The following is a 14138-nucleotide window of genomic DNA, read 5'->3' as shown; positions in this document are numbered from 1 at the left end:
TAATATTTGAGCTGGCAATATATCACAAATCACAATGTGTGTAAGGGCTAAGCGACATCTGGGTTTCAACATCGCGGTAACTCACCAGCTAAACGTTGTTATCAGCAGCTAAACCTCACAACACCACCAACTAAACATCACAATATCACCAGCTAAACATTGCTATCTAGCACAATGACTAAAATAAGGATGGAATTATACATACGGGAACAGGACAACATCCTGGCAACTGCTACTACTTAGGGGTCTAAAATGGATAAATGACAATATTATCAATCACCACACACACAGTTTCATCAGCAAGCAAGTCAAAATGGCCTGCTAGGAGGCAGAATCAGCAGTAGCAGAAACAGCTTGCCATGACCACAATACGTGTTAGCAGTAGCGGCGACAGCCTGGCTGTGGCGGCAGAATCAGTGGTGGCCTGTGCATCCTCATGGTGGCAACTGGAGGGGCAGCAGTAGCAGTGGCACAAACAGTAGTGGTCTGCGAGTGATGACAGGGAGTGGTGGGGGCAGCCTGCGAGGACTCGCAGCAGCGAAGGGAAGCAGCAGCAGTAGCGGCCTGCGAGACCTTGCAATGGCGGCAGGTGGCCAAGGTAGCGGTGGCGGCTTGCAATGCCTCACGGCAGTGACAGGTAGTGGCAGTGGACTGCGAGGCCTCACAGTGGCAATGGGAATTGGCAGTAGTAACAGCATTGGCCTGAGATGCCTCGCAGTGGTGCCAGCATTTGGCAGCAGAAGCAGTGGTGGCCTGCGGGGGGACACATCACTGACAGGTGATGGCAGTAGCGGCATCCTGTGAGGCCTTGCAATAGCGAAGGGAGATGGCAATAGTAGTGGCAGCCTGCGAGACCTTGTGGCGACACAAGCAATGGGACCTGTGAGGCCTTCTGCCACTGTCGCCCACTGCTGTGGCAATGCTTCTGCTGCAAGCTGCTGGTTATTGTGCCCCTGCTGCCAGGCTGCTGCCGCTTCTGCCTACTAGCAGGCCTGCTGGCAGTCCCAGATTATTTGTATTCACTATGACTTATCACCATACTCTGGATTGTCCTGAATACCACCATTGGGTAGCCAAGCCCCATACCAAACGTCCTGATGGGCTGCATTTTGACTTGCTTGCTAAAGAAACTGAGTGAGCAGTGATTGATAATATTGTCATTTATCCACTTTAGACCCGTAAGTAGTAGCAGTTGCCAGGAGTCGCATTGTCCTGTTTGCCTCTGTGTAGTTCCTTTGTTATTTCAGATACTGTGATATATTGATATATCACGATGTTTAGCTGGCAATATATCGCGATATTGAAAACCAGTTATCGCCCAGCCCTAATGGAGATCAGGAAAGGTACCACAAGGATGAAGAAGATGCCGGCATGGTTAATTAGCAGAGTCAATAATGCAATTAGAAACAAGAATTTCTTTCAAAAAAGAATAAAAGAAGAATGCAAACTTTGGCAAAAGAAATGCAAGCTGACAAAAGGGATGCTTTAAAAAAGAATTTGAGGGGTACATTGGTAAAAACATAAAAAACATCAACATTAAAAGACAACATTAGTAGCAGTGGTGGTTGAACCCTGAAATGACAAGGTAGTCAGAGGTGTGGTAAAGCAGAAGATTGCAGAGAAACTAAATGAATTATTTACATCTTCCTGCCTGAACTAACTTGGGCAGGAAGGGAATGTGAGAAACTGAGGCAAAAAGTGGTAATGCGAAATGAAGTTCTAGACCTAACAGACAAAATAAAAAGACAAATTACAGGGTCCAAATAGCATTACCCAAGAGTTTTAAGTACTCAAATGTGAAACGAGATTTAAAAAAACAAACAAACATGTAACCCAGGCATGTCAAACCTGCGGCTCTCCAGATGTTTTGGCCTACAACTCCCATGATCCCTAGCTAGCAGGACCAGTGGTTGGGGAAGATGGGAATTGTAGTCCAAAACATCTGGAGGGCCGCAGGTTTGACATGCCTGATGTAACCTGTCTCTTACAACAGTCCCTGTATCTGAGGACTGCAAAGTGGCCAATGTTAACACCTATTTTTTAAAGAGAGACCTGGGAGGATCCTGGAAATTACAGGCTAGTTAGCTTAACAGCTGTCAAAGGAAAGCAGGTGGAAAGCTTTGTTAAAGATAAATAACCAGGCATGCAGAACAACAAACCTTGCTGAAGCAGCACAAGCATGGCTTCTGCAAGGATAAGCCTTGCCTCACTAACTTTTGTTCTTTGAGAGTGTCAACAAGCATATAGACCAGCTGACATAAAACCATCTAAGTACTGTACAAGATGTAGGCACCAGGTTGAGGAATGGGATGGAGTGCCCTATACAGAAGCCATTTTCGTAGAAAACAAAGCAATACTAAATTGGACAAATGTATTTCAAAGAGTATCCACCTCTTGGGAGGAAAATCTGAACCTAAATAACAAGTAAATTAAAAGTGAATTATTTAGCTTAGATTTGTACTCCACTATAAACTTGTGATGCTGAAGTTGTACCCTACTCCACCATTCCATAAGATATAGGATCAGATAGTAAACCTCAAAAATTATACTCAGGACTGGTACCAATGTTATAGCACCATGAACCTGTTTTTCAAGTATTATTTATCATCATTTGTACCTTTATACTACTATGCTGCTCTAATGTGTTAAGAGTTGATGTGACAGGAAGGTCACGAGGAGGGCTGCATGCGTCATAATTCTGCAGAAAGTGGTAGCAGGAACTGAATTCTGCTCTCTCCTCCCGAAGCAAATATCTAGCTTTACTGAGTGAATATATTCTTGAAAGTGTGTGAGTTTACTGTCTCCTGAAATCCTACAAACCAGAGCACTGACTATTTCCACTTATGGTGGGAGTGTCATTCAGTGGCAGCTTTGGGGGAGTTGGTGTTCTTAGAAATTTATTTGACAACAAAACAAGTAATGGCGCCAACTCCCTCAGTGGCATTATTGGGGATATGGAATATACCAGATGAAGATGGTTTTGATAAAGAATTTGATAAAGAATTGAAATTATATTTTTTGTTAGCTGTGGGGATGGCTATTTTAAGATAATGGAAATATTTAGAAGGGTTAAATAAGGATTTGTGGTTACGGTCAAATCTGGTCCATAACTACTGCTGGAAAATTAAGATATACTGGGGAATAAACAAAAGAAAAGAAAACGATTCATTTTTAACTACCTGGCAAAATTTTATTTTATATATAAACGATGAAAACGATTTTCAAATGCCCCCTGTGAAATATGCTACTATTTGGAATTCTTAGTAACTTTTCAGCTTCATGTGAGAATATCCTAAGACACCGAGGACAATATCCTGATTTTTATCAACAAAAAGGTGGACATGTTATTACCCTCCAATAAATAATGCTCATTTCCCCCAGAGATTGTGAAGGCAGAAGCCCAAAATTGTATCTTTTGTGTGTTTCATTTTTAAGCAATTTATTGTATTATCTTTATTTTTAAATTGAATAAATAAGAAGAAATGCCTTTTTAAAAAAACAGTCCTGGGAACAGGACTGCAGCATTATTTCTCCACCATGACTGGTAAAGGTGGAATACATTACGCAAAATAGCAAAAATGTCAGAATTATGCAAATTAAGAGGAATAATGCTTTTCTTATGCCTACGTGCATAATGTATTTCTCAGTACAGAAAACAGAGCCTTGTCCATGAGCTCTGGGGGAAGGAAGCCATTTGCTGCCCACCAGTTTTCTTCTGCTGCAGCAGCTGCTGGAAGTTAAGAGTCCCAAGCCAGTTGTACCTGGATGCAGAAAACACAGCGAGAACAGGCTTCGCCTTTTACCCCAGGCCCTGAGGGAGATTAAGAGGGCTCCAGTTGTGCTCCTCCTTGACCCAAGCAGCTGCCATTCTCCTCCAATACCTAGTCGGCTTACTCTGCACACACATACCAAAATGCACACATTTGTTTTAGCATTCATGACGTTATCTGTAGGAAGTACCGGTATAAGGACTTTGCTTTATGCTGGCCTAGTAAAGATTAGCCACCTTCCGCTTTGATCAGCTACCAGAAACACTTCACTTAGATCTGAGTGCCAAACCAATCCACTCCAGTTTCTGGAAACATAGTGTCCCTCACTAGACAAGAGTTGAGTGCAAAAATGATGATATGAATCACTATTGAAGATTTTATTCTCCATATCAGTTTACTGCCCCCAACTTGAAAGTTAAATTCTGTGAATAACCCTGAAAGGTTTCTGAATATACTGCAATAATCAAGAGCAATGAAAAAGCACATGTAATAAGAAGTGGAAAGCAAGAATGGGCAGATCATATCCTCATTCACCACTGAAAATGCTTTAACTGCAGTTTATAAAAGTAATGTTTTCCCTACTGCATGTAAATCACTTTGTTAAAGGGGTGGCATAAAAATGCATTAAGTATCACAAAATATCACTTTGGGGAAAGTGTACTAAATTCCACACTAATTGCCTAATAAGACACTCCACAGGCACTAGAGTAAGCTACTTTAGTGACAGGTATCTTAGGCAAATCACAGAACTGAGTTTTCAACATGCAGTGTACTGACAATTTAAGTCAACTGTTTTCTCAATGTTTGATTTAATTAAGAATGTGTTAACAAAAGAGTTGCACATGATATAAAACAGATTGAAATTTGATAACTGAATGCAAGTGTAATTTTTCATACAAAGCAATACTAATGAGCCCAAATGCATTTGTTACATGTAGGTATCTCAAATGCAAGGCTTGTAATTGATGTAGGGATTTCTTAAACCAAAAACAATTTTAAGTCACACAGTACCCGTAAGACTTCAGTCTGTACCTTTTGTGACTGTGGGCTATTCCAGAAGCTTCAGTAGCACCGTTTGCTGCACATTCTTTTTGTAGTTGAAAGTTCCTGCAGGAACTAAGAACGGCAGCAATGTCCTTATTTAATATGGGGACAAACTAAAATCAGAAAGCTGTCTTCAGAGAGCTGCTTTAAGTTGGTCTTCCAAACTACATTTGTAAAAGCAGTCTGGCAAAGATTCTGGCAAATTATTAATAAAATCTAAGTAAGATCAATGTGGTGATTTATTTTCAATTTATTAATTAGTTAAACTTATTTTTGGTCTCTATTTAGGGCTGTCAGTGACCCAAAGCTGCTGCCTCATTGCACTAGTAGCCTCCATGATTTTTAGTGCCAGTAACCAAATTAAAAACTTGGTTTTAATACAACTTGGAAAAAATAATGTTTAAGAAGTCTGCTTTCACATCACCTCCCCGATCTATTTTGAGTTATTTAAGATGGGGGAAGTCTCCTGAGACTAATGCACCTAGCAACAAGTGTTCAAGTGGCGAGCCGGAGAAAACATGGAGGCTTCCCAAAGGACGCCTCGGTAGTCATCATCTTCAATTTTAAAAAGATTAGAACTATGTAGCTATTGCAGGTATTCTTGCAAATATTGATATAAAAAGATTAAAGAAAGCACAGGTTTCTTCAAAAATGCTCATTCTGTTGCATGGTGTTTCAGTCTCTTGCAAATAACTATTCATAATTTTGTGGGTTTCAAAATACTCCCCAGAAAATTGCCAGTCACAAGGGAATAGACCATATCCATTTAGTAAGTGTAGCTGCAAGGCAGTTTGCTTTGTGACTCTGACCATCTAAAAGTATAAACACATCAAGCTTTGCACTGCAGCACAATCATTTTTACAGAAAATGTACTTTGCATGTTTAAAGAAGTTCAGTACTAGTCCACTAACCTGTAAGGCCTGAAAAATAGATCTAGCAGCAGTTTCAAATGACACCCTCATGGAAACCATCAATACAACCGCAGTAAATCTCTTTCCAAAAGGAAGGTTAAAAGAAAAGGTTCTATTATAGAGGTCTGTGATTAGGGAGAGCCCAGATTGTGAAAGTCACCACCTAATCTACCAAACCAAAGATGGCCTATTTCTACTGTTCCCTATGCTGCATGGCTTTCGACATCCATAAAAATAGTGGAAATTGGGAGATTCTAGAATACTATCATGTTATAATGACAGAATAGTCGTAAGAATTGGACAATTCTAGCCCCTGCACACCACCACAGCTTCAGGAAAGTAGTGATAATGTTTCAGCTACAGAACTTCTGGCAAGCAGCGAAGGAACTGTTAAAGCGTGGAAGAACAAACATCATACTCTTCCCCCCTAAAGTTCAGGGAATTTTTGCATGTGATGAAACTGTTTTCCTGCAGGCATCTCTTATTGTCCAGGGGGCCAATCTGGAGCGAAACAACCTTGTAGCCAAACAGATCCCCAAGGCAAGCTGCAAGTTTTTAGGACAACTCCCATTTAGCCCACCACAGATAAATTAAGAATTAGCTTGCCTCAAACTGGGAATGAATTGTATTGTAGAATATTGTGTTGCAGGCCCTGCCTCTGATGGCAACTTGCCTTCATTAGTGATTTAACAGGGTGCATTGTCTAGCAGTAGCCTGTTTTAATTTATGAACTACTGCTAGTGACCTCTTTTCAGCTGAAGTTACAAGGTAAGAACGTTTATGTTGTATGAATAGTCCCCTGCTGTTATTGTGAAATAGAAGCTTGTTTGAATATACTGTATACCAAATGTATAGGTCACTCTTAACATTCAAACTTATGTAGAGAAGTTCTCCATTTATTCCAGAAGAGATCAAATTGGATGACTGAAACAAAATAAGAGATCAATTGAGAACCTTGGCAGATTGCAGTCATTCAACTTCAGTATTATGAGGCTTATACACCACTCAGTTCTGCCATGCATTCAGTTATTGCTTTCCAAGTCATGCAAGGCAATAAAGTGAACAATCAAAACACATCATCCTGTTTTCACGTTCCTGAGCTCCGCTCAATACTGCTCTAAGAATAGATTTGGCCAATGGGGCAACTTTCATACATGATAACATCTTTGTGCAAAAGATACAACAAGGCTGGCATCTACCTACACCGCAAAAGTTACTGAGTGACTGCAAATGAACATAGGGTGCAACCTATTTTTCTTTATAGCTGTAGAACATACTCTTGATTGCCAATAATGTACAGAAACTCATAAAAGTGTACTTGAATCTATGGGTAGCTTTGGCATGAAAGTACCTAAACCCTGCTTCCAAGGCAAAGCCCTCTCCAGAGTTCCTTATAAATGTTGGTCAACAGGTATCTAAAGGTATTGAAAATAATATTGCAAAAGTGTCACAGATTTACTGTTCCAGTTAGAGCAGTCATTCCCTCCTGCAGGATATTCCATTCCATTCCATTCCCCATCCCATCAGCACCCTATGGCTACTAAGGAGGGTCAATCCTTACTAGCCTGTTTGGGGGACTCCCTCACTTTATGTTTTTTTCCTCACCAGATTTTATTTGTACTTCTGCAAACCTTGTGTTTTCCTGAGCCTGCTGAGCTCTCTCTCTTGGGTGGGCATGGGTGGTGCCATTTTGGATAAATAAGCACCATCACTCACACCTAAACGCTGGAAATGTTGGGATCATGGCTACACTGATTTAAATGCAGGTTTTTAAAATATTCCTTAACATTACTTTTCATAAAATATTCATATATTTGAAACTTCAATACTACTGAACATTTTCTAGTTAAGCTGGTAAACTTAACCAGAGGTCTACAGGCTGAATTCAAAACTGTTCTTTTACAGAGAGGCTCTTTCTATTTGTGGAAGTTTCAGCAGAGGCTCCTGCTAGAAAAGGCTATTTTCACTAATCTTCATTTCAATCCCCCAACAACAGCACACTACACATTGTGTGTTCCCCTGTCCAAACTCCCCTGCCCCACTGTTATAGAGTTACATATAAAGATATACAGAAATGAACTCTTGCTGTTCCTGAATCCCCTCTTTAAGTGACATGTTTAGATACAGCACTTAAACCCTTAAACATTCAAAGATCTTCTATTCTTAATTCAGAAGATGACAGAATTTCTGACTACTATTGTGATTTTAAATCCTATAATTCTTCAAACTAGAATGCATTCCTTCTGAAGTGAGCAAGCATGTGAAAAAGCAAGCTTTAGGGAAGCCATTATGTTTTCTTTGCTTCAGTAAGGCAAATGCAAACAAATGATGGTGTTTCATGTTCAAATACAAATGTCTGAACACACTATAGAAAGCTATAGCAGTAGAAAACTTGCTGAAAGCCAGAAAAGCCACCAAGCTTTCTATCTATAATATTAATATTGTGAGAACGCCAAACTGCAGATGTTGAATTAGTAATGCAACTTTTACAAGTGATGTCCTCCAAGTTGGAATTTGTTGCAGTTTCTCGCCACATGTCTAGCTATGCCCAAATCCTTCCAAAGGTTTCCCCTATCTATATTCAAATTTATAGCTGCACTAATTGTAATGGTTTTCTATCAAAGTGTTCCCCACATATACTGCGTTTTCATTCTGCAATTTAAGTGACCAGTTTCCAAAAATACAAGTCATTCAAATGCCACAGATAGCCTTCAAATGCCAGCTTGGTGCTGCTGATCAACAACATTTCTTAGGCTTTTTGGTGCTGGGCGAAGACTTTTCTATTCACCCTGGCCTTCTATTCATACTGGTCCTTTCAAATTTTAAATCTGCTTTTTAACTTTGGGGTTGCAGCAAGTTTTATTTTCAAATTGTGTTTTAAGCTACCTTTGCTTTTATGTTTTATCGTGTATTTAAATTGTTTTTATACTTATTTATTGTATGCCATACTTTTTACTGGGTGGCATACAAATATAACAAACAAATCAATTACTGTACTACTATTCTGCCAACTACATAAGAAAAAGAATGTGATGAATGGAACAGGGCTAGAATCCACATGGCCCAGAAGCGAATAACCATTTGACTGAAATTTTTGAATACTAAGGCTGCTCTAGTCAAGTCACAGCAGCTAAGCCAAGGACGTAGGCAGAATAGGTATGTTGAGGTGAACATACTACTTGATGACGAGAAACCTGCACAGTGCAAAGCCATTCATGCATACTTCAGCATGTATGCTTTTTTCCATACTTAAGTATTCATACCTATCCCAGAGGTTCTTTGATTCCCGTAACTTGTTCGAATGGAACACTTGGTAGAAAGTAGCTGAAGGATTCCTATGAAAGCCAGGAAATGAAACAAGATTGAGAACAGATAACAATTGGCTTGAAGGAAAATATTAAGTTTTTAGGTTTCAACATGTAGAGCTCCCCACACAAAGATCTGCAACAGCTTGTAGAGTATAGGGTAGTACAAAGTATAGAGTTCACTAACACGTGTAGCAGAAAGTGTATAAAAATATGAGTTCCATAGATAGGAAAAGAACTGCCTTGCTAGATCAGAAAGCAAGCCCATTTCCAAATGTGGCTAGCTAGATGCCTGTGGGCAGCCACAAGCAGGACACAGTGATAGCATTTCCTGTTTTTACCTAGCATCTAATGTTTAAGAAGATACAACCTCCATACATGGTGACTCCCTTCTAGCTTTCACATATAACATACTCTAGCTCACAAACAGCAGGCTTTCCTCCTAATATATTTTCTTATAAGGGTGTCTTTTTACAACTTTTAATTTATAAGGTTAAGATGGCATACACAATGGAAATTCAAGCAGTGAAATACGAAACCATAAACTGAAGGATTCACATTTGCTCATTAGGAAACAAACAAGCAGGCACATTGGTCAAATATTTTTGACCAGGAATATTTGTACAGTGGTACCTCGGGTTACGAACATGATCCTTTCTGGGACGCAGTTCATAACCCGAAATGGCCGTAACCCGAAGCGCCATTTTGCGCATGCACAAAGTGCAATTTCCGAGCTTTGTGCATGCGCAAACTGCGTGCGCCGCTTCTGCGCAGAACACGCGCGCAGCGAAAATACTTCTGGGTTTGTGGAGTTCATAACCCGAGGGGTTCGTAACCCGAGGTACGACTGTAGTCTTAAAACACAAGACACACTTGCACATTTCACAAGTCATTTCACAAAATAGCAAGAGAAAGGAGACCCTAGAAGTCAGGTATACTGTGTATCCATCTTTCTAAGAGTCAAGCCAAGAAATTCTTCATTTGAGTTTCAGTGTTCCATAAAGAACCTCTCTAATCTTGACATAAAGCCTACAAAATACTCACAACTTTTAATACACCTGAATTCCATAAAGTAACCTTTCCACCATATCCCAATTTTTAGTGGGCTGTTTCAGACAAAGTCATATACAGACATCTCCCCACTTACACGTGTTCAACTTGAGTATGACTGCATATATGAGCAGCGCCAGGAAATAATTAAATAAACTGATTTAAACTGCAAAATGGCATTAAAAGGGCAAAAATGGCCCGAAAAAAGCAGGAAAACGGCTTGCAATCTCAGGAGCCTTTGCAACTGCAATCCCAGGATCCTTTGCACCAAACTTTGAGGCCTGTGGAGAGTTGGAAAAAGGAAGTTCGGAGGGAGCAAGTATGGTGGAGTTTTGAGGATTTGTGGCACTCTGGCCTTTTTCTATCGTGTTCCCCACTACGTATATGTGATTTCACATACAGTCATACCTCGGTTTAAGTACGCCTCTGTTTGAGTACTTTCAGTTTAAGTACTCCACAGACCCGTCTGGAACGGATTAATCCACTTTCCATTACTTTCAATGGGAAAGTTCGCTTCAGGTTAAGTACGCTTCAGGTTAAATAAAGACTTCCGGAACCAATTATGTACTTAAACCGAGGTACCACTGTATATAAGTGGTACTTGGGAACATAACCCCTGCATAAGTGGGGAGACAACTGTAATAGCATTATGAGAGAGTTCAAAAGCACTTGCTTCTGTTTAAAATTAACTACAGTGTCAACACAAACAGATGCTCATTGTAACTATGGTTAGAGGAAGCGAGAATTTTATGAAGCTAGCTTGTTTCCACTAGCCACAGTTAATATCAACCACAGTTTAGGCATTGGGTGGCACAGTATACTGTAAGTAAACTAAAATGATAGTACTGATCTCCTTTTCTTGCAGCCATATTGAGAGAGGAGGGGGAAGGGTGCATGCAAGTCCATTGAGACTTATTTTATATATATCATGGTATATATAAAAATGCAGTTACAGTTTCTCAAAATTGAACATTAGAAGTGGAATTAAATATCATACAAAGGTGACTGTTACATCAGCTTGCCAGGTGGCATGATCTCCCCTCTCCTACCACTGAATGCTGTTTGGGGGGATTCTTCAGACCCTGCTCCCCAAAAAAGCAGATCTTGGGGGGCTTATGCTAGCAGGGCTTGATGTGCTTGCTCCCACTAATGCAACAACTTAGCAATAGCTTAGGAGAGAGTCAACTACGAAATTCACACATACACAAGGTTAAAGCTTCAATGTAATCACGCTACAAGGCAAATCCAAAACAGAAAGCAAACATATAGCTCCCGAAATAAAGCAAAAATACTCTCTCGTGTCACGACTGTAACAAGACTGACATTTTCCCAGGAAGAACTAGCTTGTAACAAGATAGTTGTTAACCACTTCCCCCAATATTTTATGAAGCTTGGGTGCCGGCGGCAGCGGAAGGGATGGTATGTAGAGTTGGGGATAAGAGAGAGTGTACAATGTTCAGTTAGCACAATAGTGCGCAGAAATGTCTAAATGTATATCAATAATTATCCAACATTAATTTTCAGTCACTGAACTTTTCATTCTTAGTCTACAAAATTGACAATTGTTTTCACGAGTTACTAATTCAGCTAGTCCACTATCCACATTCAGATTCATTCCAAATATTCCTGCCAACTAACAGCAGAAGCAGAAAATAAAACTTTTGTTTTCTCAACACCAGCTACAACTGCCAATTTTTCTTCAGCTACACATATCTGATTATTTTTATTATGTATGAAAGGTGAAGGGCTGTTATCCTAATAAAGTAATCCAAAAACAAAATATTAACCACAGAAACTAAATTAGGGTTGCCTCTAAAGACCGTTTCACAATGGCTGGAATTCAGAGAAATGTACAAGCAGCTGTACAAGCCCAAAGCCCTCCTGACATGAAGCTTTTGGACAGGAGCTCTCCCAGCAATGTAGTAAACTGCTTTTGGAGCTGAAATAAACTTACAAAAACAGTTTGCAATATGGCACAGATTTATGCAATTATTTGATTGCTCCAGAAAATTCTGAAAGGGAACTTTTTCTACTGCCACAAAAATCAATGTGTTTGACTTACACTTGTAAAAGGAAAATAACTGCCATGCAGTGTTTCCAGAAATAGTTGAATATAAATTTTGCAGGGAGAAGATTGATAAAGCAGTTTAAACATCACATTCAAACAAATGTTTACTTGATTTTTCTTTTAAAAAAAACAACTTGTACAGATTTTAAGGAATGGAGTCTTAATAGCATCATTTTGGAATCTAAACTGAATTTAGGAGTAAGGAAAAAAATATAAGCACTGAAAATTTTAGCTCTACTGAAGAGCTGTGTGAAAAAAATCATAGGGATAGTCACTTGAAAAAAATATGACTAAGATTTGCTTAGTATTATGTCATTTGTCCAATTTTATGTTGCACAATGTTCATTCATTTTGATATTAATTTTTTTCTGGACAGATGCATTTCTAGAAGTGGAAAAAAATTCAACACAAACCACAGGTTGCTTCATATTTAAGTTGGAAACTCCACTGCATGCTCAAACCTTGAATATAGCTCAGGTAGCATTTTGGATCACTTTGATTAAAATACAGTATGCAAACACATATTATGGTGCAGCTGTTGTTGCATAGAGCAGGCATCCCCAAACTTCGGCCCTCCAGATGTTTTGGACTACAATTCCCATCATCCCTGACCAGTGGTCCTGTTAGCTAGGGATCATGGGAGTTGTAGGCCAAAACATCTGGAGGTTTGGGGGTGCCTGGCATAGAGGAACAAGTTTCTCTTTTTTTTGTCAGTGCTTCTGGGTTTTTAGAGAAGGATTTTTAAAACATTTTTAAAGTTCATTATGGATCATTTCCCAGTAGTTTTTAATTATACTGCACGTCTACCACATGTGGTAAAAGGATCCCTCTACTGTCTTACATTTCCAGCAATTGCCCTTTGTTGATTTTGACATTTTTACTAGTCTATTTGGTTTCAAGCACCACCTATGCAGCATCTTAATAAATGTTTCTCTTAGTGTTTAGCATGCTGTAAACTTTATATTGACTTTGCCCAGCTGCTCCCATAGTGCAAAATCAATATTGCGTCCCACATCCCTGGCCCAATTTATCATTGAAGATTTAACTATTTCCTCCATTGTATCCCACTCAAGTAACTATTATACATTTTTAATAATATTTTGACCCTGGATCCTAATATTATCTTTTCAAACTGTGAGACCTGCATTTTTAATGAGATACAGTATTTAGTGTTTCAAGGCTGGCAGTTTTAGAATATGAAAGAGGCAGCTGAAGTATATTGCACCAGCAATTAAGCTAAAGGAAGGGCTTGGTCAACTGCCAAATTTACTAATTATTCTAGAAAATAGGTGTAGCATACCATGTTACTAATACAGTTTTAGTAAAAACTTATTCAGAATACAAGCCAGAAAGCAGTGCAAGTATGCCCCTGAACAGCTGGTTACCTGCTACTGTCAATCCTTTAAAAAAAGAAAACAATACTGTCAATGTTCAACTGGTTGGGTCTAAAGCCAGCTTTGTTTTCCCTTTCTTCTTGCCTCCCCCATCTTTGGACCAACTTACCTGCTTCAGTCTCCTCTTTTCACACCATTTCCTTGTTTTATGTCTCCTCCCCACCTCTGTGCTTTTTCTCTTTTCATTTTCCTCTGAGTGCCTTGAGTGGCTAGCACTTTCGATCTATCGCTACCTCTCTGGATAGATCACATTTAATATAAACACTTTGTACCTATGATTTAAAGGGGTTTTAAATTAAAAACAAGAAAAACAATACAAAGAAAGCAATGGATAATAGTCAAGATTTTTAAAGTTTTAAATTAATTTAGTTGTTTTAACAACATTTCAAAATGCCTGAGTAAATAAAAGATTTGGCTTGGCGTCTAAAAGATAGCAAAAAGGCATACACCTCCCTGGGAAGGGAATCACATAGCTGGGGTACCACAATGGGGAAAGACCTCTCCCTTGTACATGTACCAGTAAGTTTCCCCTGTGATGGAGATGGTATTCAAAGAAGGATTAACAGTCTCTGCAGTCAAAAGACTGGCTGCTGCCT

General features: G+C 39.4%; 1 protein-coding gene across 6 annotated transcripts in view; it reads right to left on the bottom strand.

Moving 5' to 3' along the window:
* The window catches only part of TSC22D2 (TSC22 domain family member 2), a 37935-nt gene that overhangs the window by 8839 nt on the left and 14958 nt on the right, over positions 1 to 14138 (bottom strand). Inside the window, exons 2-3 of one of the 6 annotated variants that reach the window (XR_015950028.1) lie at positions 13652 to 13814; positions 8989 to 9060 (exon numbers count right to left, since the gene is read on the bottom strand). The exons of 1 other annotated variant lie outside the window; for it this stretch is intronic. Coding sequence is in view for 3 of the 5 variants with exons in the window: in XM_088669799.1 (XP_088525925.1) it covers positions 196 to 247; positions 8989 to 9060 (124 nt within the window). In the remaining 2 variants the exon portion in view is untranslated. Of the gene's footprint in view, positions 1 to 92; positions 248 to 6596; positions 6650 to 8988; positions 9061 to 13651; positions 13815 to 14138 lie in introns of those variants that run through there. 4 more of the 6 variants (XM_088669799.1, XM_088669801.1, XR_015950029.1 and 1 more) reach the window with 4 other exon arrangements.

Source organism: Zootoca vivipara, chromosome 5 (genome assembly GCF_965207765.1).
Source record: "Zootoca vivipara chromosome 5, rZooViv2.hap1.1, whole genome shotgun sequence".
Taxonomy (NCBI): domain Eukaryota; kingdom Metazoa; phylum Chordata; class Lepidosauria; order Squamata; family Lacertidae; genus Zootoca; species Zootoca vivipara.
This window is presented reverse-complemented; position numbering and strand designations above follow the sequence as displayed.